A 25,057-nucleotide genomic window follows, 5' to 3' on the forward strand; every position below is an offset into this window, starting at 1 on the left:
AAGAATGGGACATTCGGCTTCATGCCCTCCTTATGGAGTCAGCCCTAACTCTGGCACCAGTTCACTGATCTAAATCAGTGCCAGTTACTGAGGCCTCAGGCCGTATTGCCTCTGCAGCACCGACTACCAACTGACCCTGCTTTCCTTCTCTGGCCCCAGCGAAAAAATTGAGAAAAAATTGAAGAGGATAATTCACGGTCATTCATCCTCACCCCATAAACAGAGGGAGCACAGATTCACATCAGGTAGCTCTCAATCCCCCTCAGGCTTATGGGGCCCAGCTCAAGTAGAGCAGAGCAGCCCATGCTTTGTGCCTGACTCCCCAGACATAAATGGGAACCGTAGCCACATCCAAGTGCTGTCCATGCAGGAGACCTTCCAAGTGGCATAAGAGCTACTCATTCTGTCAGTGCTGGCTGCCTAGACCTCCGTAGCCCACTGGTCATGGGGCAAGCCTTCACTCAGTCCCCCTGAATCTCCATCCTGATGGTACCAGACTCCATCAAGAGAAAGATTCAAGTGCTGTTCCCTGGCACATGACTACCAGGAGTTGGAATGAGATACGTAAACCCTGCTAACGCCTCTCCATTTGTTGGGTTGGGAGACCAGACACAGACTCAAAGCATGGATCTCCAGCATGAGAGCACAGACCTTCAGCAGCATATGCCCCTCCACCAGGATCAGGGACACTGGTACCAAAGACTGCAGCATCCACAATACTGCTCAAGCACCTATTCGTGTGAACAGCGTGGCTCCTTATATGGGCATTCATCCCCTAGATCAGTGTTTCTCAAATGGGGCTCCGCAGAACCCAAGGGTTCCGCAAAGTGAAAGTAAGGGTTCCTCAAGAACCTGATCACCCCCTCCCCCTTAAAGAGACAGAGAGGTGCCAGCGTCTTCTCTGATTTCCTACTGGCACCTCCCCTTTCCCGCTGCCACTCTGCGTTTCCAAAGCCCACTCAAGATATGCAGGATGGCATTTTTGGCCCCCAGGGCTCCCTGGTCCCCTATGGCTGTTTTTTTATTTGCTCGACAAATTTTCCTGGTGGTGATTTTTTTTTTTTTGCTTGATAAATTTTCCCTGGCTGTAGGAGTTCCTCGAAATTCTTCTGAGTTTAAAAGGGTTCTGTGGCCAAATAAAATTGGGAAACAATGCCCTAGATTATCATTCTGAGGTGGCACGTACAAGTGCCATTCTCAATCCACCTCGAATTCCAGATCATCATTGTGGCATTGCTTGTGCAGAATGTGGCATAGATCACTGGCCATTGCAGATCTTCCAGCCACAGCTGCTCTAGAGGCAGCCATTCCAGGTTCTCGATGCTGGACTCACAATGACAAGCCTGGCGCTGATCTCAGTGCACCTATATGACAAGCCCTTTCCAGCAGACCTCCCCTACTGATGGTGCCACAGCTGGTGTGGTGGACCAGGCACGATAGTCAACACCATAGTAGCTTTGGAAGCCATGGGGTGTTACTCACCCCTCTCAACTTGCCTGATTTGTGGCTGGGGCTTTGTAGAAACCTTCTGCTTCCCTCTCTCAGCCCCAGAAAGAGCTCTCAATGGAGGGGACTCCTCCAGCTCCACATGGTGAGTAGCGCCCACACCTCCAGCACTGAGGGTGGCAACGGGCATGGTGCCTTCGTCATCATCATTCCCCGATGAGGCAATTACTGCACTCCTTCCTGCCATTCCTCAGGAGGACACTGCGGCTCAACAGGAGCCTTTGAAGAGCTCCAAACTTAACTATAGGCAGAGGAACTTGAAGACCCCTCAGACTCCTTCTTCAATGTGTTCTTCACTGCAGCATTGACCAAGGTGGCTTTGACACTTCATGAAGGAGTGACAGATTTCTAAAGCACTTCCCTAGCTCCTGTCTGCAAGAGGGTGGAATGGAAATACTTTGTGCCCTCCAGGGGCCACAGATACATCCTTATTCTAAGTCTCTAGTGGTGAAAGCAGTAAACCACAGAGAGCTTCAGAGTGAGCCTGCAACAACCCCTAAAAATAAAGACTCCAGAAGGCTGGATTTATTTGGTTTCAAACTTCATTCATTATCCCATTTGCAGCTGAGGGTGACTAACTTCCAGGCACTCTTGTGGAGGTATGATTTTAACTTGTGACAGAATATGTCCAAGTTCAAAGAATCCCTGCTTGAGACTGACAGACAGGACTATAAGGTCTGCCTGGAGGAGGGCACTGCAGCTGCCAGGGCAGTTCTCCATGAGCCTTTGGATGTGGCAGACAGCTGCTCAAACCATGGCCTTGGAGATGTCAATATGCAGAGTGTCATGGCTACTCCTTTCATGGCTACTCCATAGAGGCCCAAAATTTGCTGCGGGATCTCCCATTTGATGGGAAGGCCCTGTTTGCAGAACAGATAGATGTTAAGCTCCGTGGACTTAAGGACTCACTTGCAACATTGAAGATACTCGGTCTTTATGTCCCAGTCCCAGCCCACACAAAGTTTAGGCCCCAGCGGGCCTCAAGTCAGGGGAGCCACTTCTGCCAGAAGCCTTTCCACAAGCTATACAAATGTTTCTCTCACCAGCCTCAGTCAGACTCCCAACCTGGCCACTCCCAATGCAATCAAGCTAGCAAGAAGTGCCCATTTTGATGGCATGCTTAGGGGCAACTTACCAGTCTGTGTGATGGATACAGACTTTCCCCCCTTCTCCAGTTGTTTTTTTTTTTCCCCCAGTTTTTCCCAGCCTGAGCATTGATGACTTCAGACTGCTGACTCCTCAATGTCATCTCCCAGAGCTATACCCTCCAGTTACTCCCCCCCTCCCACCTACTTTTCCCCCACCCTCTTCTGGGACCCCTCTCATGGGCAGCTTCTAGATCAGGAGTTGCAACAGCTCCTACGACTGGGGTCTGTGAAGTGGTTCCTAAGGGGGAACCAAGGGCTTCTATTTCTATTATTTCCTTATCCCCAAGGCCAAGTGGAGGAGTCATAGGCCCATTCTGGACCTCTGACACCTAAATCCTTACCTAACACAGCTAAAGTTCTGTATGGTCTCTCTGGCTTTGATAATCCCCTTACTGGATCCTGGAGACTAGTATGCTGCCCTCAATCTTCAGAATGCATACTTCCATGTTCCCATCTTCAAGGGCCAAAGGTGCTTCTTCCACTTCACTGTAGGTTAAGAACACTACCAGTTCACAGTCCTCCCATACTGCCTGTTGACAGTGCGTAGGGTTTTTACCAAATGCAGCTTACCTCTGGCACTGAAGTATCCAGATCTTTCCATACCTTGACAACAGGCTGATCGAGGAAAGCTCCAGCTCCCAGGTGCAGAGTAATGTGATGTTCATGCTCTCCATGTGCCGTGCGGGATGCTCGATAGTAAACAAGAAGAAATCAACAATACCAGTGCAAAGGATAGTATTCATCAGGGCATTTCTCAATGCCATAGCCACCAGAACATTCCTCCCCATGGAATGGTTCTGAGCCCTAACAGATCTCATTGGCAAGGTCTCCAGGTTCCCTGTGATGGTGGCCAGGGTGTGCCACCATCTCTTGGGGCATATGGCAGCATGCATCTATATCATACACCATGCCAGGTTTCATGTGTGTCCTCTGCAGATATGGCTGGCTTCAGTTTTCTCCCACTCCAGAGATCACTTGGACAAGGTTCCCAAAGCTGTACTTATCTCCTTCTGGTGCTGGGTCTAGCTGTCCTTCAAGGAGTCCTGTTCAGGGTCATCCTCCCACCATCAAGCTACCATTGGACACATTGGTCCTTGGTTGGGGAGCCCATCTCAGAAATGTCAAGAGAGGTCAGAAGATACCAAGCTCCATATAAACATCAAGGAACTCAGGGCAGTCTCTCTCATGTGCACAGCCTTCTTCTCTCGTTTGTCAGGCAAGGTGGCCCTTATAGACTACACTGCTTCAACATTCAACATCAACAGGCAGGGAGGAGCACATTCTTCAGTGCTCTGCTTGGTGGCCCTCAAGTTGTAGGACTTCTGCATCAGTCACAATATCAACTTAGAAGCCTGTCACCTCCCAAGCATCCAGAACTCTCTCACAAATTCCTTGAGCCTTGACTTCTCTTCTCACCAGGAATGGATGATGCATGCAGAGATGACTCTCACAATTTTCCAGAAGTGTGATCTGTTTACAAGCAGGCAGAACCATTGGTGCTCCCAGTTCTGCTCCAGACAGGACCTGGGTGCCATTTCTCTATCTGATGCCTTCCTCTGGTCATGGATGAGAGACCATTAGTTTGGCATTCCATCAAGTCTAGTAGTGTTCCCCCCCATGGCCACTGCCATATCACCTGTTCCAGAGCCATGGTCGCCTCCTGCACCCCAACCTTGCTTCCCTCCATTGCACAGCATGCATATTTCATGGCTGAACTCCAAGGAACTGACCTGTTCAGAGCAGGTAACCTTCGACCTGTCAGGTCTACCTGGTAAAATGGATGAGGTTCTCACAGTGGGCGGCCAATTGCAGCATTTCATCAGATGCTCCTTTTCAACCACTGTCGGATTATTTCCTCACTCAATGTGCATCTGGCTGCCATTTCTGCTCTCTATCCACTGGTGCAATGTCACACAGCTTTTTCCCATGATATAATGGGAAAATTCCTCTGAGTACTGGAGCAGCTCTTCCTTCAGGTCAGGCTCCCAGTTTCCCAATGGGACGTAAACTTATTCCTGGCCAAGCTCATGGGACCGCTCTTTGAGCCTCTGGCCACATGTTTCTAATACCACCTGTCCTGGAATGTGGCCTTCCTCATGACTGTAACACCACATGGGTCTTTGAGCTTCAAGTCTTGATTTCTGAACCTTCATACACCATCTTTCTTAAGAACAAAGTCCAGCTCTGGCCACACCCAGCTGTTCTCCCCAAAGGGCGCTGGCCTTTTACCTAGATCAGAATAAGCTGTTCCAGATATCTACACGAAAGTTCATTTCTGCAGCAGAATACTGAGGGGCTAGCCTGTCTCCACCCAGAGAATTTCAGATTGCATCACCTTTACCTGCTAAGAACTTGGAGAAAATCACTCTGCCACTGATTATAAGAGCCCATTGATTCAGAGTGCAGGCCTCAAGCGGTGTTCCTGGTGCACGCCCCGATCCAGGACATTTGTCAGGCAGTTACCTGGTCATCTGTGCACACATTCGCTATGCACTATGCCATCATCACCTAGACTAGGGATGATGCTGTGTTCAGCAAAGCTGTGCTGCAACTTACGTGTTCCTGAACGCCTATACACCTCCAGGTGGATACTGCTGGGAAGTCACTGTGGCATGCACATGAGCAATCACTCGAAGAAAAGGTAGTTACCTGTTCCGTAACTGGTGTTCTTAAAGATGTGTTGCTCATTTCCATTCCACATCCCACAATCCTTTCCCACTGTCAGAGTTTCCAGAAAGAAGGAGCCAAGGGTGGGAGGATTGTACAGAAACCCTAGTACTACACCATGGAAGTGCCACTCTAGGGTTTGCTAGAGGCACTCTCCTATGTGTACTGCTAGGGAAAATACTTCTAGTACTGGTGCATGTGGTGAGCATGCACAGCTACAGTGGAATGGATATGAGCAACACATCTGGAAGAACACCAGTTATGGAATGGGTAAGTGTCTTTTCCACATCTTCACAGTTTTTGTTACTCATGCAAGCTAGATGAAAGGTACTGCCTACACATGCTACAAATACATCTTAATTTGTAGTGTAGAAGCACCCTTAAGTGGAGACAACCAAGATGAGAGGTTGCAAAGAACTCCTGAGTAAAAGCATAATCAGCTAAGATTACATGTTATCAAGTTACTAGGTAAGTAACTTGCCATTATTTTGACTTCAAAATTATAGCTAAGGCACATTAACACTGTCAAGACAGACTTGTTGTACTGTGCTTCAACCTGTGATCAGAAAGAAGTCTGACACAGAAGGCCCAGCTAACCCATGCATTTACACAAACATCATAATTGCTATGTAATTTACTGTGCTGAGTGGTGATAAAGAATTTGAATACTTGATTTTATATTTTCAAAAATTGTTGTATTATATATGAAATATGGGTGGGACACTGATTAATATGAGATGGAGAGCAGTGAACACCTGGTCATAGAACCTTGACACAGAAGCTATTAAGAGAAAGCCCAGCCACGAACGTGCATGTATGTCCACTATTATCAATTTGTGACAATATTGTGGTAAATGTTGTAGAGGATTGTAAGGGTTCTTGTCAGTGAGAGGCCACACTGACTCACTGTGAGCTGCTGAAGTTTAGGGCTTCAGGTCTGAATGCAGGTCAAACAGCAGTGATAGAGGCCACACCCTTATTCAGAGGTGTGGCAGCAAATCAACCATTAGGCAGTACTCTGCTCTACAGTGTAGGAGCCCAGGCCCTGGATCAGAGTGAGGTGACAAACAAACAACGTACAGCACTGTTTTTAGGAAGTGCAGGGCCCAATTCGAACAATTTCGACGAGGCCCCGCAGCAATTTTGGTTGAGCAAAACAAACAAACACCCACACAAAAGTTTCAACAGGGGGCCCAGGAATTTTTTTGCTTCAGCAAAAAAAAAAAAAAAAAAAAAAAAGGCGGCACACAAAGTCCCCAGCTACCTCCCCTGCCAAGCCCTGGAGATAGCTATCTCCCCCTCCACGCCCCCATGTTCAACTCACATCTCCTGCAGCGCAGGCAGCTGCCTCAGTCCTCCGCTGGGGCTAACGCCCCCCACTCGCAGCACACCCGGCACACTTCCAGGTTCAGGGCACGGGGGCCCTTTAGGCATGGGGCCTGATTCAGGGGAATCGGACTAATCGGCCTAAGGCCAGCCCTGGTTATGTAATACATTTGTATGCTAATTAACAGTCTAAGGAGCCCAGGCCCTTGATCAGGGTGGGGCAACAAACAGTTAAACAGTGTGTTTACAGTTTGAGCAACAGTTTAAGGCTCAGGCCTGACTGAAGGCGAAGCCACAGTTTTAGAAGGCCAGGCCCGGCATAAGGGCGGGCCAGCAATCTATTAACAAGCAGTCCAAAACCAGTTAAATAGTGCACAGAGTTCAAAGCCCAGGCCTGACTGCAGGCTGAGCCGGGGGTCGGTTCTCCTTGCTGGCAGAGAGCCGACAAGCACAGGGGCTTCTTTCCCTACAAGGGGAACCTGCCATCCAAGGGAAGGGATGGCAGGGAGGACACACGCCCACCCGCTCCACTGCGTCCCAGCCCAGGGCCATATCAGTGGCAGCGCCGCAGCCACTGGCTTGGTGGGGCTCCAAGTCGTAACTCGCCATCCAGGTTAGTGGGTCTGTGGGGGTCTGAGCCACAATGGGCTACCCAGCTGACCTCCATTTCATCAGCTGCCCCGGGGTTGGCTGTCCCTACGCCACTTCCCTGTTCCACCAGGAGCCTAGCTGGCTCGGCTGCTGCTCCTCGGTGTTGGCGGGGGACAGAGGTGCCAGCAGAGTGTCCATAGGCTTGGGGTCCTGCGCGGGTAAGGGTCTAGGCAGTCCAGCCCACTTGGCTGAGCCTATCAGGATCCTGGGGGTCCAGGTAAATCTGTGGGCCGATTCAGCGGCTTCCACAGTCTTGTTGAATGATCCAGGTCCAGCAGTGTCCATGGCAGTCTAAGCCAGTGCTCAGGACCCAGCAGTGGCCTGGGCGATCCAACCCAATCCTCCCTCTGAGGCAGCATGGTAGGGTCTTCCTCCGTTGGGCCTGGGGAAGAGCCTCTGCCCTATTCAGCAGTAGAGCTCTAACTGAGTTTGGAGTTCCTCCTCTTATATCCCTAGCCCTGACTTCCTGTTTCCTCTGGGCGGGGCTGGGTGGTTCTGGCACCACCCACCAAGGGGTTTTTGTGGGAGTTTCCTCCCTCTGGATCAGCAGGAGGCCATGCTGATTCACTACAAGGACACAGGTCACAATGCATGGTCACTCAGGCACAACAGTTAGTATCGACTCTGGCCCCTGTGAGGGAGCAATCCAGTCTGGTGCCATTGAATTCTCCTCTGAGGCTATGACTATACTGCAGGCTTCTTGAGCAAGAATGTTTTGTACAAGAGTTCTTGTGCTAAAGTTCTTGCACAAGAGTGCATCCATACTGTCATGTGCTTTTGCACAAGAGATGTGCTTTTGCGCAAGAGCATCCATGGCAGTGTGGATTCTTTCTTGTGCAAGAAAACCCTGTTCCCATCCTAACTCTTGTGCAAAAAGCCCTCTCTTCTGACGATCTACTGTAAATTTTCTTGCGCAAAAATGGGCTTGTAGTGTGGAAACTCCGCACGTTTTTGCGCAAGAACAGCTGTCCTTGAGCAAGAAGCCTGCAGCATCAACATAGCCTGAGGGGGAGCCACAGGAGTGCAGGACTGGAGCTTCCATCAATGGCATGAGGTATTTCAGGCAGCACAGGACTTAAAGTCCCTATGGGTTTCACCAACACTGATCGGGTCCGATCTGGCACTGGTAGCAAGAGGGGCTAGAGCACTGAAGCTACAGGTGCTGTTGAAAGGGAAGCCAGCGATGATACAATGGCTACAGAGAAAAAGACACCAGTATTCCATGTAAACAGACCGGCTACGTCTACACTGGCATGATTTTCCGGAAATGCTTTTAACGGAAAAGTTTTCTATTAAAAGCATTTTTGGAAAAGCGCGTCTAGATTGGCAGGACGCTTTTCCGGAAAAGCAGTTTTTGCAGAAAAGCGTCCGTGGCCAATCTAGTCGCGCTTTTCTGCAAAAAAGCCCCAATCATCATTTTCGCGATCGGGGCTTTTTTGCGAAAAACACTACTGTGCTGTCTACACTGGCCCTTTTCCGGAACAGTTTTCCGGAAAAAGACTTTTGCCCGAACGAGAGCAGCATAGTTTTTCCGGAAAAGCACTGATGATTTTACATGAGATCGTCAGTGCTTTTCCGGAAATTCAAGCGGCCAGTGTAGACAGCTGGCAAGTTTTTCCGGAAAAGCGGCTGATTTTCCGGAATAACTTGCCAGTCTAGACACAGTGTGGCTACATCTACACTGGCCCCTTTTCCGGAAGGGGCATGTTAATTTCAACTATCGTAGTAGGGAAATCCGCGGGGGATTTAAATATCCCCCGCGGCATTTAAATAATAATGTCCGCCGCTTTTTTCCGGCTTTTAGAAAAGCCGGAAAAGAGCGTCTACACTGGCCCCGATCCTCCGGAAAAAGCGCCCTTTTCCGGAGGCTCTTATTCTTCGAAGTAGGAATAAGAGCCTCCGGAAAAGGGCGCTTTTTCCGGAGGATCGGGGCCAGTGTAGACGCTCTTTTCCGGCTTTTCTAAAAGCCGGAAAAAAGCGGCGGACATTTTTATTTAAATGCCGCGGGGGATATTTAAATCCCCCGCGGATTTCCCTACTACGATAGTTGAAATTAACATGCCCCTTCCGGAAAAGGGGCCAGTGTAGACGTAGCCTGTATGTAACTAAAATGTAGCCTCATGCAATGTAATGTGCCTCATGCAATGTAATGGACCATATTTTCTGTGCTTTCCCACCCATTCTGCTCATACACAAGGTCCAGCTGAAGATAAAAAACATGGAGAGAGTCTAATCCTGATATCGCCATCCTGACCATTTCAACATTGGTTTACCATTCTCCTAGATCTCTCAGTAGAAAAACCAATCACCCTACCTTTGTTTCCAGATCTAATCTCTCAGGATTATGCATGCATCTGAGCCTTGTGGGTCTATCTCACAGCTTGAAAGCTCTATGTCTCAGTTCCTTGGAGTTAATGTGTTCTGGGACAGTTCCAAGAGTTTCTGTTATGGAGCAGAAAGCTATTCACCAGTGCCATGTATCTTGCAGAATGGAAAAGGTTCTTGATCTGATCAATACCGAAAGGGGACTCACCCATTTGAGTTCCAGTAGGCTGCGTCTAGACTGGCATGATTTTGAGCAAATACTTTTAACAGAAAAGTTTTTCTGTTAAAAGTATTTGCATAAGAGAGCATCTATACTGGCATGTGCCTTTGCGCAAAAGCATCCGTGCCAGTGTAGACGCTCTCTTGCACAAGAAAGCTCCGATGGCCATTTTAGCCATTGGGCTTTCTTGCTCAAGAAATTAACGTGGCTGTCTACACTGGCCCTCTTGCACAAGAATATTTGCACAAGAGGGCTTATCCCTGAGTGGGAGCGTCGGAGTATTTGCGCAAGAACCACTGATTTTGTACATTACAAAGTCAGTGTTCTTGCGCAAATACTCGCAGCCAGTGTAGAAAGGCGGCAAGATTTTGCGTAAAATCATGCCAGTCTAGACGCAGCCGTACTGTGTATTTTGGAGTATTTGCTACCTCTGAAACAGACAGGGATATCAGTGTCTTTGTTTAAAGCACACCTAGAGGCTATCTTGGCTTTTCACCTGGGGTGAGCATGTGGCAGGTCCATTTTTACTAACACATTTTGTAGCCGTTTTCTTAATAAACTGGACGGGCTTTACTCATGGGTAAGGCACCTGACCCCACCTTGGGATCTTAATTTGGTACTTTCAAGACCGATGGGAGCCCTGTTCAAGTGCTTGGTAAAATGCTCTTTCCTTGTCATGGAATGTGCTCCACTATAGTTAGTGACTATTAGTGAAAAATACAGTTGTAATGCAGTTTCAACATTTAGGGAACTTTCTGTCACATTGGATTCAATGGTAACTTGGTACATCCAAATCGATAAGCTTTTGTCATCTTCTTTAGTAAAATCTAACTGGGAGATCATCACAGAAACTGTGCCAGTGTCCCACAGATCAGCCTCTGTCTGTAGCTAGCCTGGGCCCACTGCAGACAGAGGCTGCTCCGTAGCAGCCTCCCCTGCCCCCCGACCCTGCACTGCTGCCTCTGATAGAGAGGCAGCAATGCAGCGGGGCAAGTGGCTCCATGGATCTGTGCTCATGGGGAGCCAGCTTCTCACGGGCACCGATTCACGCCTCCCCCTTGCTGCCTCTGAAACAGACTTGTCAGTTAATCATGTAGTTGACTGCACGTTGACATCTCTAGTCAGACATTCATGAAAAAGTTCTAGAATACGGTGTGTTGCTTTCATTTGTATATTTTATATATAACATTCATAGATTTAATTTCCCTACACATTCCATTTTTAAATAAAATGGACATGAAGCCAGTTTATTCCGGTCGTCTGAGAAGTTTTCAAAGGCAAGTAATACCAGGAACAAATGAAGAGTTGTACAGTGTGACACAACATAAACTGGAATGTTAAAAAACAAAACAATATAAAAGGAGATGCTTAAAGTTAAGCCAAATCAGTATTTAGGCACTGAAATAAGTGTCCTGACTGAGTGCTGAGTGTCTAGGCGCTCCCATTAAGTCACTAGTAAATCTGCATTAAAAACTGTGATATTTATTTTATTTTATTTGTTTAATCTGTAAAGATAATCAGCCAAACAGGGAAAGGAAATGCTTTCGTCCCTCCTCACCCACTTTCTTCTCAATGGGGTGTTAAAAAGTGGCCTTCATGGCCGTGTTTTCTTTTGGAATTTTTTGAAGAGATGGATTAATTGTTTTATATTTTTTCTTGTGTTTTAAGTTAAAATGTCAAGCTTTGTTTATTTTATTTATAGTACTCTGTACTGCTTAAGAATTGCAGGTTTATGACATTGCAAGTACTAAGAATGTAAGCCATTAACAATTGTCCAGGAAAGGAATTTCCATTTAATTTTTTTTAAACATCTTCAACCCTTAAATGCCCAGTAAACAGTTGAGAGTTAAGATTTTTGTGAAAGTTTCAGTACTATTGCCTATTCAGTGGAAGGCTGAGAACGTTCTTTCTTCATTATCTGGTTCTCCAAGGTGACCTCTAGCAAAACAGGAAATTGTGGTTTGTTATTCCGAAAGGGTGCATCTACACTGCAGCGCTAGCTCGAAATAACCTATGAAAACTGCGGTGCTAGCTTGAAGTAAGCTATGTTATTTCAAGATAGCGCCAAATTTTGAAATAGGCTATCTATACAGTGCCAAATTTCAAAATAGACCACTATTCCAACAAGTCCCTTAATACTTGTGGAACGAGTCTTACCAGGATGTCAGAAGAGCATGCTCATGATTTCTATTGCATTTTGAAATAATGGGCATGCTGTAAAGACATGGAAATCACTATTTCGGGATACCGGATATAATGCGAAATAGTGCCGTAGTCTAGACGTACCCAAAGTGAATAAATAGGCAAGAGGGAAAAACACTTTACATTTTGTTTGCTGCCTTTATTGCACCATAAAAATAAACAAAAAAAAGCACAAACTCAATATATTTTCTTTAGCATGCTAATTTTTAATGTTCAGGATAGTGGTCGATGATGTGCAGTAAGATACATTGCACTGTAGTATAAGTGAGGCAAAGGACAAATACCATGTTCAGATAGTCTCAAATGTCCGAACTAGACTAAAGAAGCCAAAGATTCTGTCTAAAGAGGGAATTGTGCGGTATACTCAATTTGTTCTTTTGTTTTGTTTTTAATTTTAATTAGGTTGTTTAAATAATTATAAAGCCCTTTTCCACACAGGAAGGCTGGCTAATAATTAATATACAAAAGGCTAAAGAGGTTGTAGATTTCTGCTTTGGGTATACAGATCAGTTTTCCTCTGTTTATTTCAGCTATCGAGTAATGTACAACTGACAAAAAGCAGGTTAGTTCTGCAACATTAGGATGTTTTCCATGATTAAAAATATACATATAGTGTTTGATGCTGCACATCTGGTACTGTTATTCTATCATTATTTATGTAATGCTTTATCTGTTAATGAAAGTACAAACATACTTGCACTATGAAAGGAAGGAAATTGCACAATATTTCCCTCATGCTGAGAGCTATTTGCCAAGCAGTTATGATTAATATTCAAACAGTAGGCATTATAAGCCTTCTTTATGAAGCTATCTATAATATTTTGATTAATGTTCAAGTTAATAGGTCATATTTGTAGTTGGAATAATATAGCATGAAGTACCTCTTTAAATTTCACCAACAATTCAGAAATTAAATTATGTAAAGTTGCCTCCATGATGTATTTAGCTTTATCTTTGAACTTTCAAAATGTTTTATAATATAGATCTATATGTAAGTCATGTGTGAACCTTTATGTTACCTTAATTCATTTCTGTCCGGGAAGAAGCTAGAAAGCAGCATGCTATGGAAAGGAAAGTAGACATTAAATGGCCTATTGGGTGTGCTGGGTTATGTGGCACATTCCTGTGTAACAGTTTGAAACACCTTTTTATTTTTAAGGTTATTCTGGTGCAAGTTAATCCAGGAGAGGCTTTTACAATAAGAAGAGAAGATGGACAGTTTCAGTGCATTACAGGTAAAGTTAATAATGTATTTCCTTGATATTCTGATTTTATTTCAGCATAAACAAAAGGTATTGCAAGAAATTCTTTCATTGTGTAAATGTGTGGTTTTTGAAGGTGGAAGAAAAGGGTTGATGAGGATATGATTTAAAAAAAGGTTTACTGAAGATTCCCATTATTGCTAGTGTGTAGATTTTGTTCTTTTTCACTACCATCACCATAACCACCAGTGTACTTCTACATATATCATAAAATTAAATTCTGCAGAGGAAATTATTGAAAGTCTGTAGTGCAGGTGAATAAGTGTCATAGCAATGGTTATGGTTTTGCTTATTTATTACATGCAAATCTCAATTTAGAACTTAGAGTTGTAATTCAGATTTTGAAATTACTGACTCTGGAAACCATTTGTTTGACAGTCATTTGAAGGTAACTATAAAATGAATCATAAGGACTTTTAAGACAGAGAGGAAACTAGCAATGAAGTTTAAAAAAATGAAATCTTCATTCTACTTCTGGAGACTATTTAAAGGTACCCACTATAACAGCAGCAGAACTAGGAAGCAGTCAGTGACTATCACAGCAGTCCCATGAATGTATAGGCACCCAGTTGTGAGAGCAGCAGTGTTTCTGGCATTAGACTCTCCTGTGTGCTCCTGGTCTCCATATGCTCACCAATGCAGGTGTGATATAGTACAGTACTTCTAAAAGAGCTGGCACTAGCAGGACACGAATCTGTCAGCTTTATGCATTCTTAGTGGCACTTGCTCTTTACCTTCAGTGAACAACAGCTATCATGATAGAAACATAGACCTGGACAAACAAAAGGATTTAGGTGCCCAAGTCCTTGCTTTAGGTACCTAAATCGGAGATTTAAGGATTACTGTGAGGCACAAAACTCCCACTAAACCTTGTAGGTGCCTACGTTTTTGCAGTAAGTTTCCCAGGCACCTATGTTTCTGCCTCTTAGCAGGCAAACTGCTGCTTCCCTTAAGTTTCCAGGTGCCTATCTCTTGCCTAACTCCCAGATTAATTGACAAGCCAGGGAAGGATAGGCATTCGGTTGCCTAAGGGCTTGTCTTCACTTCAAGCGCTACAGTAACACTGTTGTAGCACTTCAGTGAAGATACACCAGGGGTGGGCAATAAAAAAGCAACGGTTATACAGGGCTAGACCCTGGCAGGCCATTTCCACTATATTTACCTGCCCCTCTGCAGGTACCAGCAATTGCAGCTTCCATGGGCCACAGATCACCATTCTGGGACTGGAACATAGCTTCCTGCAGCTCCCATTGGTGAGAATGGCAATCCATGGCCAACAGGAGCTGCAATCACCTGTACGTTTGGAGGCACAGGTAAATATAGCGGTAGCGTTCCTCCAGAGACTAACTCTGGCAGGCTGGATCCAGCCTACCAGCCAGTATTTGACCACTCTGGACCTATGCTGAAGGGAAGAGGACTCTCATCAATGTAGGTACTCCATCTCCCTGAGAAGCAGGAGCTATGGCGATGGAAGAATTCTCCCACTAACCTTCCGCTATCTTTTGGAGTGGGTGGAGTTAGATTGATTTAATTGTGTTGCTCAATGATGTGGACTTTTCACATTGATAAGCGATGCAGTTATTCCTACCTAATTTCCTAGTGTATACTAGGCCAGAGTTTTGTGCAGATTCTGATCCAGTAGACAATGTCTGAGGGTGTGTACTGCGGACTCTCCCACTGACTCTGGGCTCCCCGCAGCTTTTCAAAGCAGCAATACCACTCAGAACCCGGAGTCAGCAGGGGAGTCCCCAGCTGATCCAGGGCTCCACCCGGCCTTTCAAACGGCAGCACTTCATGAAGCCTGGGATCAGCTGGGGGTGCAGTGCTGCCACTTTGAAGTACCCCCTTTTTCTCCCTCTCTTGCTGCCTCTATATGATATGCACTTCTGCACAAAAGATGGGTTCAGGTGTACCTATATTTAGATGACTGGCTCGTAAGGGGTTCCTCCTAAGAATGCTATGTATTTGATTAGTTAAATACCCAATAGTCAATGCATTTTTGCATTGACTATTCAATTAGTCAATAGGGTGCCTCCTCCATTAAAGTGTAGCAACAGCCCTAATTGCTGTTGCTACACTTCAAAGGCGAAAGCACCAAAGCCCGGGGTCAGCTGAGGACTCTACATGATAGAGGGGGGAAACGACTAGTAGACTATCCTGTTGACTATCCAATAAACATTTGCTTATCAGATAGTCGACTAGTCTTCACATCCCTAGTTCCTCCCCTTCCCAGGTCTTAGATCATATATCCCTAGTCAGGGTAACCTTCCTCAGGTTAGGTCTCATCCTGAAAGAGGCCAAGTCCACTCTAATTTCCATCCAAAGAATACAGTTCATGGGGACCTGCCTTGACACTACCGTGGCCATGGTCTCCCTGCCTGCAGCCTGCTTCCTAGCAATAAAGGGGATCATTCTGAGGCTTCGCTTGTCCCCCATTACCATGGTCCAGTGTTGCATGGGATTGCTGGGTTTCATGGAAGCGTGCACGTATGTGGTGCAGCATGCCAGGCTCTGGCTCCACCTGCTTCAGCTGTGGCTGAAGTGGATTCACAATCCAGCATTCCAACCCATGGACAATGGTGACAGTTCCCGAGGATGTGCTGAGGTCCCCCAACTGGTGGCTGCAAGAGGCAATGGTCTATGCAGGGATGCTATTTAGCAGCCCTTCCTCATTGATCTGGTTGGTGATGGATGCCTCTGATACGAGATGGGGAGCCCACCTTGGGGACCTTCAGACTCAAGGTATGTGATCGCCTGAAGAACTGTCCCTGCATATCAACTTCAGGGAGTTGAGGGTTTATGCACCTCGCTTGCTGCGCTTTCCTGTCATGGCTTTGAAACAGATGCATCTCGGTCCTGACAGACAACACGGAAGCAATGTTTATATAAACAGATAGGGTGGAGCTCGCTCCTAACCCCTGTTCCGAGAGGCTCTCCTCCGGTGGGAGTTCTGCATCACCCATCCCATCTGCCTAGTGGCCTCTTACCTTTCTGGGGCACAGAATGTGCTGGCAGACCATCTCAGCAGGTCCTTTGAGGGGCACAAATGGTCCCTCAAAGCGGATATCTTCTGCAGGTGGGGGGTTTCCCCACCTGGATCTGTTTGCGACTTGCAGCAACAGAAAGTGTCCCCGCTTCTGCTCCCTCTTCAACCACAGCCTAGGGTCCCTGGGAGATGCCCTTCTGGTTCTCCAGCCTCCAGTCCTGTTGTATGCCTTTCTCTGTTCTCTCTGATTCACAAGGTGATACTTTAGGTCAGGGAGTTCCAACATTGGTACCAGCCCTGCTCAGCCTCTCAGTGGAGCATGCTTAGCCCTTCCCCTCTATCCAAACCTGATCTCACAGGATTTTGGCAGGCTTTGCCATCTGAATCTCCAGTCTCTGCACCTCATGGCATGGAAGCTCCATGGTTAACCACCTTGAAGAGGAAGTGTTAGGAGCGCATCCAAAGGGTTTTGCTGGGAAGTTGTAAACCCTCCACTTATTTGGCAAAATGGAAGCACGTCATGCTGTGGTCAGAGAGGAAGTGCTTCTTCCTCACGGAAGCCCTTGTCCCTTCTATCTTAAGACCACCTTCTGGACCCTAAGGTCCAGAGGCCTCACCTCTTCTTTGGTTAGAGTGCACCTAGCTGCTATCTCGGCTTTCCATTTGGGATCCTGGGGTAAGACTTTCTGTGCGAACCCTATGGTGTATCACTTCCTTAAGGGGTTGGATAGGATATAGCTTCAGATGTGACAGCCCCTCCCACTCTGGGACCTTAACCTGTTGCTCATTAAGTTGATGCCTCCCCCTTTTTGAATCATTAGCAATGTGTTTGCTGTTGCGCCTTTCCTTGAAGGTGTCCTTTCTTTTGGCCATTACCTCTGGTAGGTGGGTTTCAGAACTGCAGGCCTTAACTTTAGACACACCTCCCTTATATCGTCTTTTTTCAAGGATAAGGTCAGGCTTTGCTCCTCACCCCCACATTTTTATCTAAGGTGGTATCTTATTTCCATGTCAACCATGATATATTTTTACCTGGTTTTCACCTAAAACATCACATGACAGAAACAGAGCAGGCTCTACATACCTTAGACATTAGACATACTTTGGCCTTTAATTTGGCTAGAACAAAACCCTTTTGTAAGTCCCACCAGTTATTTGTTTCCATAGCTGACAGGATGAAGGGTATTACAGTGTCAGCTCAGCGTATCTCATCCTGGATCACTTGCTGAATCAGGGCATATTATGAGCTGGCTCATGTTCCAGCTCCCCCATTACAGCTCACTCCACCAGGGCCCAAGCTTCGTCTGCTGCCTTTATGGCTCAGGTGCCCATCGTGAATATCTGCAGGGTGGCCACCTGGTCTTCAGTGCATACTTTTGCAAGTCACTATGCCATTGTGCAGCGGTCCAAGCACAACGCGGCTGTGGGCAGGACAGTTGCAGTCTGTCTGTCTATAGTCTCCAACCCTGCTTCCATGGATTTGGCTTTGGAGTCACCTACATGGAATGGACATGAGCAATGACTCGAAGAAGAAAAAAAGGTTACTTACTTCTCGTAACTATTGTTCTTCGAGAACCTTTTTTTAAAAATTGGCATTACGTTACCTGTCCTCCATTCATCTGGCACAAAGGCTGATTTAAGCAAGAGATTACATACCACAGTTAGTAGTTCTGCAATTTCATGTGTGAGTTCCTTCAGGATTCTTGGTGAATATCATGTAGTACTGATGATTTATTACTATTAAATTATCAGTTTGTTCCAATACATCCTCTATTAACATCACAATCTTGGACAGTTCCTCAGATTTGTAACCTTAAAAGACTGAGGTGTGAGAATCTCTTCATGTCTTCTGCAGTGAAGATCAATGCAAAGAACTCATTTAGTTTCTCTGCAACAGCCTTGTCTTTGACTGCTCCTTTAGCACCTTGATCTTGCAGTGGCTCTGCTGATTGTTTATTAGTCTTTCTGCTTCTGATACAATTTTAAAAATTGCTATTCATTTTTGTGTCTTTCTAGTTCCTCTTCAGAATTCTTTTTACACGTGTCAGAGTTTATGCACCTTTCTATTTGCCTTAGAAGTATTTGACTTCCATTTTTAAAGGATGTCTTTTTCACCTCTAACTGCCTCTTTTGCTCTGCTATTTAGCTATGGTGGCATTTTTTTGGATCATTGCTTTTTTTTTTAATACACTTGAGGTGCGTCTAGATTGACAAGATTTTGCGCAAAAACTTGCCAGCTGTCTACACTAGCCACTTGAATTTGCACAAGAGCACTGACATTCTAATGTAAGAATTCAGTGCTTCTTGCGCAAATACTTTGACGCTCCCGCTCAGGGATAAGCTCTCTTGTGCAAGAATACTTGTGCAAGAGGGCCAGTGTAGACAGGCACCTTAATTTTTTGCGCAAAAAAGCCCGATGGCTAAAATGGCCATCGGAGCTTTCTTGCACAAAAGCACGTCTATACTGGGCCCGGATACTTTTGCGCAAAAGTACTTTTTGCGCAAAAACATCCGTGCCAATCTAGACACTCTTTTGCGGAAATACTTTTAACGGAAAAACTTTTCCGTTAAAAGTATTTCCGCAAAATCATGCCAGTCTAGATGCAGCCTTGGTGTATATATACATTTAGTTTGAGCCTATATAGTGCTGTGTTTAAATAGTTTCCATGAAGCTTATAGATAGTTCACTTTTGTGGTTGTTCCTTTTAATTTCCATTTAACTAGCTTCCTCATTTTTGTGTGGTTCCTTTTCTTGAAATTAAATTCATCCAGGCCTTCATCCAGGAGGCCCTGCGGGAGAGCTTCCATCTTGAGGAGCACTAAAGCCTCCCTGGTCTGCCTCACTGGGAGCTTGTGCCTCATTCCTCCCTCATGTCCTTCCACTTACCCCTCCCTAACCCTCCTTCCTGATATTAAATAAAATACATGTATTTTCATAAACACAAGCTCTCTTTATTTAACAAAACTGGGAGGCGGGAAATGAAACTCTGGTGAGAATGGGAAAAGGAGGTGGGAGAGTGGAAGAGAGAGGGTAGGAGAGGGGAGGGGAAACCTGGGAGGAGGGAGCTGGAAAGGGGAAGCAAGAGGAAGAAGGGGGAGGGGAAGCTCAGGGCTCAGGGTTGGGGGGTCTCACCGGACCAACTTGATTTTCATGCAAACCTGCTCCTGAGTTCGCATGTGGCCTTTGGTGGCCAGGCTGGCAGCTATCCTGCAATAGACGGCTGCATTCCTCCATCTAGTGTGGAGATCATGGATGTTGGGGGCATTCCCCCCAAACCTGAATAAGTTCCATGATCTCCACCCTAGACCAGGAAGGTGTCTGCCTTCTCCAGGCCCTGGCAGGCTCCTGGGAGCTGATAGACTGCTCCTGGGGAGTGGTGGAGGGCTGGCTGCTAATGACTTGCTGGCTCATGTTTTGGGGCCACTGGGTCAGGGGCAGTGACTGCTGGCTCTGGGCTGGCAGGGCCGGAGCTGGTATAGGCACTGTGGCTAGAGTCAACCCTATTAAGGGCTCTGGGGAGGGAGGAGGGAGTGGAGTGTTCTTTGTTGAAGCTGGAGTGGCCACCAGGGCATCCTGAGAAGGCTGGAGGCCCTCTATTTCGATATGTGTCGACAAAGCACTTATTTCGAAACAGCTATTTCGAATCTGGTGTTATTCCTTGTAGAATGAGGTTTACCAAATTTGAAATAAGCGCTCCGCTATTTTGAATTAATTTCAGAATAGTGGTTTGGCTGTGTAGATGCTAGTAAAGTTATTTCAAAATAACAGCTGTTATTTTGAAATAACTTTGCTGTGTAGACATACCCTTAAAGACACAAAATGCAGGACAATGTAGCACTTTAAAGACTAACAAGATGGTTTATTAGATGATGAGCTTTCGTGGGCCAGACCCACTTCCTCAGATCAAATAGTGGAAGAAAGTAGTCACAACCATATATACCAAAGGATACAATTAAAAAAACCTTAAAGACACCTTCCTTATGCATAAAGAAATTGCTGGCTCTCAGAATTTGGAGGTTTCTTTCTCCAGCAGGTGAGGGTACTCAGACCGATTGAGAGAAACCTCAAGAAAAGAAGAGAATGGAATAGGTTATGAGTGCTCTGCCCCATATTCAGTGAGCCATCCTTCACTGGAGTACAGCTTGTGTACTTTGAAGAACTCCAAGGCTGGAAATTGCTCATATTTCCAAGCTCTCACAACCATATGTGACAAGTTCCTTCTGGATGAAGAGAGGAAGAGCAGATTCTGAGGAAAGAAAGTGTTATGGGAAGAAGATCTCCATCCTCAGAAAGATAGACTTCCTCTGAGAAAGCTTCTCTCCTTTTTCATTAATAGACCCATGAGTCACGCAGCCCAGATCCAACCTATTCTAGCTAAAAGGTAGCAGCACTCATCATGGTATACAGATGCAGGCATAGCACCATCCATGCCATCCCCAAATGAGCTCCACCCTGTTCAGATCACAGCAGAAATGAAAAGCTGCTAGTATTACTCCAGCTCTTCTCTCTTTTCCACAGGAAAACACTGCCAGCAAGCTCACCATTCAGCACTATTCTGGCAGCCGCATGTGGAGTTATCAGATCACTCTAGCCTTCTAAGCAATACAGAGCATTTTCATTTGTTAGTGAAGTTTTGTCACCTCTAGAGACACTTGTTGTAAAACAGTATACCATGGGGAAGAGACAAAGCACAGAAAGTATGCCGTGTCTCCTAAGGGCCAAGCTCATTGGTAGAACCTCCCTTGAGAGCTCCATCCCTTGGAAACTCCATTCCCTCCAACAAAAGAATAACCACAGCTGTAAACCTGCAACATCCAGGACCACCTATTCCCCATTCTGTGTATCACAAAGGCTTGTAGTTCAATCTATGCTGGACATCAACATTCCAAAGACAGGCATAATCAATATGAATAGAAGAAACTATGGGGTTAAGGCTCCTCCTATAAAATATACTAGCCTCACTATGACGAGCTGTGGTGGGGTGACTGTCCCGCACTGGCCTAACAAGGGTTAAACCTTACCCTGGGGGAGGGCTAAGATTGTGGAGCCTACAGCTGTGGCAGATAGTAAGACCCAGCTGGAGAGTACAAATAAGGGCTCCTGGAGTGGAGGAGAGCACACACTTGCTCCAGCTGTGGAGTAGGAAGGACCTAGCTGGTGGTAGGCTAGAAAGGGTATCAGAGGCAGAGAACTGCTGGGGAAAGACAGGCAGAGTTGGGGAGCTCTGGCCAGACAAACTCCCAGGCTGAGGCCTTGCTCTCAAGGCCTGAGGGTACTAGGGCTGCTGGGAGGCAGTCAGGCCAGCAGAAGTCAGCAGGCTCACCCTCTTGCCAATTATGAGTGGCCATTTTAGACTCTAGCGGGTCACTGAAGCAAGGTGGGTATAGGGGCAGGAGTTCCTGGGAGCAAGGTCCTCAAAGTGCAGGGACATTGCTGTACGACAGTACCATGAGGAAAAAGCACTGAGGCAGGAAGGTGCACAGGGCCTGAACCAGTTCAGGAGGCGGGTAACTAAGGGTGAGACGCTGGCCAGCATAAGGTGCTCTGAAGCTTAAGAGCTGATTCCCTGAGTGACCAGCAGGAGGTGCCATGGCAATGAGTCTGCATCTGTTACTCAAGCCTAAAAAAAAAAACCTAGCTCGGTATTCAAAACAGAGAGGAGAAAATGTGATTCTCCTTGTCCAGGGAAGATGCTTCTCTTTAACTCTCAAATGCATTTTAGGCCAAAAGTGTTCAGAGTCAGGAGCTCAATTCCACTATGAACCCAAGCAAGGAGACTGTTCAGTACAGGGAAGACAATGGCTTGGCAGTCTTCCCAAGGAATGCATAGAGTTTTACGAAGCTCCATGGGGTTGGATATATGCACAATCATTCATCATAAGATGGCATGTCATGTCTCTGCCAACAGCTATTAATCATAATTGTGAAGGGTATTTATGGATCATATTTAAGGAGTATTTGTATACTGAGCCAAATGCTAATGAAGAGACTATGAAATTGTTTTGAAATTATTTCTAGCTTTATGTTTTGCTAGTATGACTTTTCAAGTTTCAGCTGAGTTCTGTGGACTGACAAATCCCTGATATAAAAAGAAGATGGTGCTGTCAAACAAGTGGCTATTCTGTCTCCATCTGCTGCTGGAGGAAAGTGTATCTTAGATGTCTTGAGTCTTAAAATTTTTTAAAGGATGTAAATTAACTGGCAATGAAAACTATTTTCCCTTCCATTATTAGAGTTGGCAGTTTTTCAAAGGAACATTATTAAGGGCCCAAAAGCAAGGTATTCTGTTGCGTAGGAAGGATACAAAGTATGGCAAAAGACTGCCTTGGCTTAACCAGGAGATCTTGCATGATCTAAAAATCAAAAAGGAGTTATATAAAAAGTGGAAACTAGGACAAATTACAAAGGATGAATATAAGGAAATAATACAGGTTTGCAGGGGCAAGATTAGAAAGGCAAAGGCACAAAAGGAGCTCACACTAGCTAGAGACATAAACTGAAACAATAAGACTTTTTATGAATATATTAGAAGCAAGAGGAAGACTAAGGCCCATTGCTCAGTGAGAAGGGAGAAACAGTAACAGGAAACTTGGAAATTGCAGAAGTGCTTAATGACTTCTTTGTTTTGGTCTTCACCAAGAAGTCTGATGATGAAGGAATGTCTAAGAGTGAATACTAATGGAAATAGGGTAGGTTTAGAAGATAATAAAAAAGAACAAGTTAAAAATCACTTAGAAAAAAGTTAGATTTCTGCAAGTCACCAGGGTCTGATGAAATGCATCCTAGAATACTCAAGGAGCTGATACAGGAGGTATCTGAGCCTTTAGCTATCATCTTTGAAAAATCATGGAAGATGAGAGAGATTCCAGAAGACTGTAAAAGGGCAAATATAGTGCCCATCTACAAAAAGGGAATGAAGAAGAACAGAGGAAACTATGGATCAATCAGTTTAAATTCTGTGCCAGTGAAGATAATGGAGCAAGTAATTCATCTGCAAACACCTGTAAGATAATAAGGTGATAGGTAACAATCAGCATGGATTTGTAAAGAACAAATCATGTCAAACCAATGTGATAGCTTTCTTTGATACGATAACAAGTCTTGTGGATACGGGAGAAGCAGTGGACATGATATACCTAAATTTTAGTAAAGCATTTAATGTGGTCTCTCATGATCTCCTTATCAATAAAGCAGGCAAATATAACTTAGATGGGGCTACTATCAGGTGAGTACATAACTGGATGGATAACTGTTCTCAGAGAACAGTTATTAACAGTTCACAATCCTGCTTGAAGGGCATAACAAGTAGGGTTTTACAGGAGTCTTTTTGGGATAAATTCTGTTCAATATCTTCATCAGCGATTTAGATATTAACATAGAGAGTATGCTTATTAAGTTTGCAGATGATACCAAGCTAGGAGGGGTTGCAGCTGCTTTGGAGCATAGGGTCATAATTCAAAATGATCTGGACAAATTGGAGAAATGGTCTGAGGTAAATACAATGAAGTTTAATAAGAACAAAAACAAAGTATTCCACTTAGGAAGGACCGATCCATGTCACACATACAAAATGGGAAGTGACTGTCCAGGAAGGAGTAATGCAGAAAGCAATCTAGGGGTCATAGTGGACCACAAGCTAAATATGAGTCAACAGTGTGACGCTGTTGCAAAAAAAGCAAACATGATTCTGGGATGCATTCACAAGAGTGTTGTGAGCAAGACACAAGAAATCATTGTCTGCTCTACCCTGCGTTGATTAGGCCTCAATTGGAGTATTGTGTCCAGTTCTGGGCACCATATTTCAAGAAAGATGTGGAGAAACTGAAGAAAGTCCAGAGAAGAGCAACAAGAATGATTAAAGATCTAGCGAACATGACCTATGAAGGAAGACTGAAAGAATTGGGCTTGTTTAGTTTGGAAAGGAGAAGACTTTAAGGGGACAAGATAGTGGTTTTCAAGTATCTAAAAGGGTGTGACGAGGAGGGAGAAAAATTGTTCTCCATGGCCTATGAGGATAGGACAAGAAGCAATGGCCTTAAACTGCAGCAAGGGAGGTTTGGTTGGACATTAGGAAAAGCTTCCTAACTGTCAGGATGGTTAAACACTGGAATAAGCTGGCTAGGGAGGTTGTGGAATCTCCATCTCTGGAGATATTTAAGAGCAGGTTAGATAGACCATCCCAGATAGATGTCTAGACGGTACTGGGTCCCCTGCCGTGAGAGCAGGGGACTGGATTCGACTTCTCAAGGTCCCTTCCAGTTCTAGTGTTCTATGATTCTGTGATTAGACGCTGTGATTTTGCAGAATGTTTGGAAACTAAACTATTTCAGAAGTGAGTTATAGTCATATTTATATTGAAGACTCTAGCGTGATCCTAAAGAGGATGTGAACAGTTGCAGAAGTTTGTTACTGTGTATTCTTTTCCCCTTTTTGAACAACAAATCTGTCAACTTTGCCATTGACAGTTTTGTGGGATTGATTTGAAATATAGCAGTGTAGTAATTACTTCACATTTTCAGTGGAGAATATAGTACTTTTATACCTTGACATTCAGATAGAAGTAAATAATGCATAATGAACATAAGACTAAATGTTCATTCTTTTTGTTCAAGAAATTTGAACTCATCACTGTAATAATTCAATCTTTTATATTGTAATCTTAAATTATCAAATTATCAGAAGATTGAATCCAAGGTGAACTGATACTTAATTTTCATTTCTGATAATCTTAGTTTTACAGTTGTATGGGAAATTGTCATCTAT

General features: G+C 45.1%; 1 protein-coding gene across 4 annotated transcripts in view; it reads left to right on the top strand.

Moving 5' to 3' along the window:
- FNDC3A (fibronectin type III domain containing 3A) overlaps positions 1 to 25,057 on the top strand; it is a 208,098-nt gene that overhangs the window by 67,001 nt on the left and 116,040 nt on the right. For all 4 annotated transcript variants that reach the window (XM_075919050.2, XM_075919051.2, XM_075919052.2 and 1 more), the window contains one exon: positions 13,205 to 13,280. In XM_075919050.2, the coding sequence (XP_075775165.2) occupies positions 13,205 to 13,280 (76 nt within the window). The remainder of the gene's footprint in view (positions 1 to 13,204; positions 13,281 to 25,057) is intronic.

The sequence above is a fragment of the Pelodiscus sinensis genome, chromosome 1, assembly GCF_052426305.1.
Source record: "Pelodiscus sinensis isolate ZL-2025 chromosome 1, ASM5242630v1, whole genome shotgun sequence".
Classification (NCBI taxonomy): Eukaryota; Metazoa; Chordata; order Testudines; family Trionychidae; genus Pelodiscus; species Pelodiscus sinensis.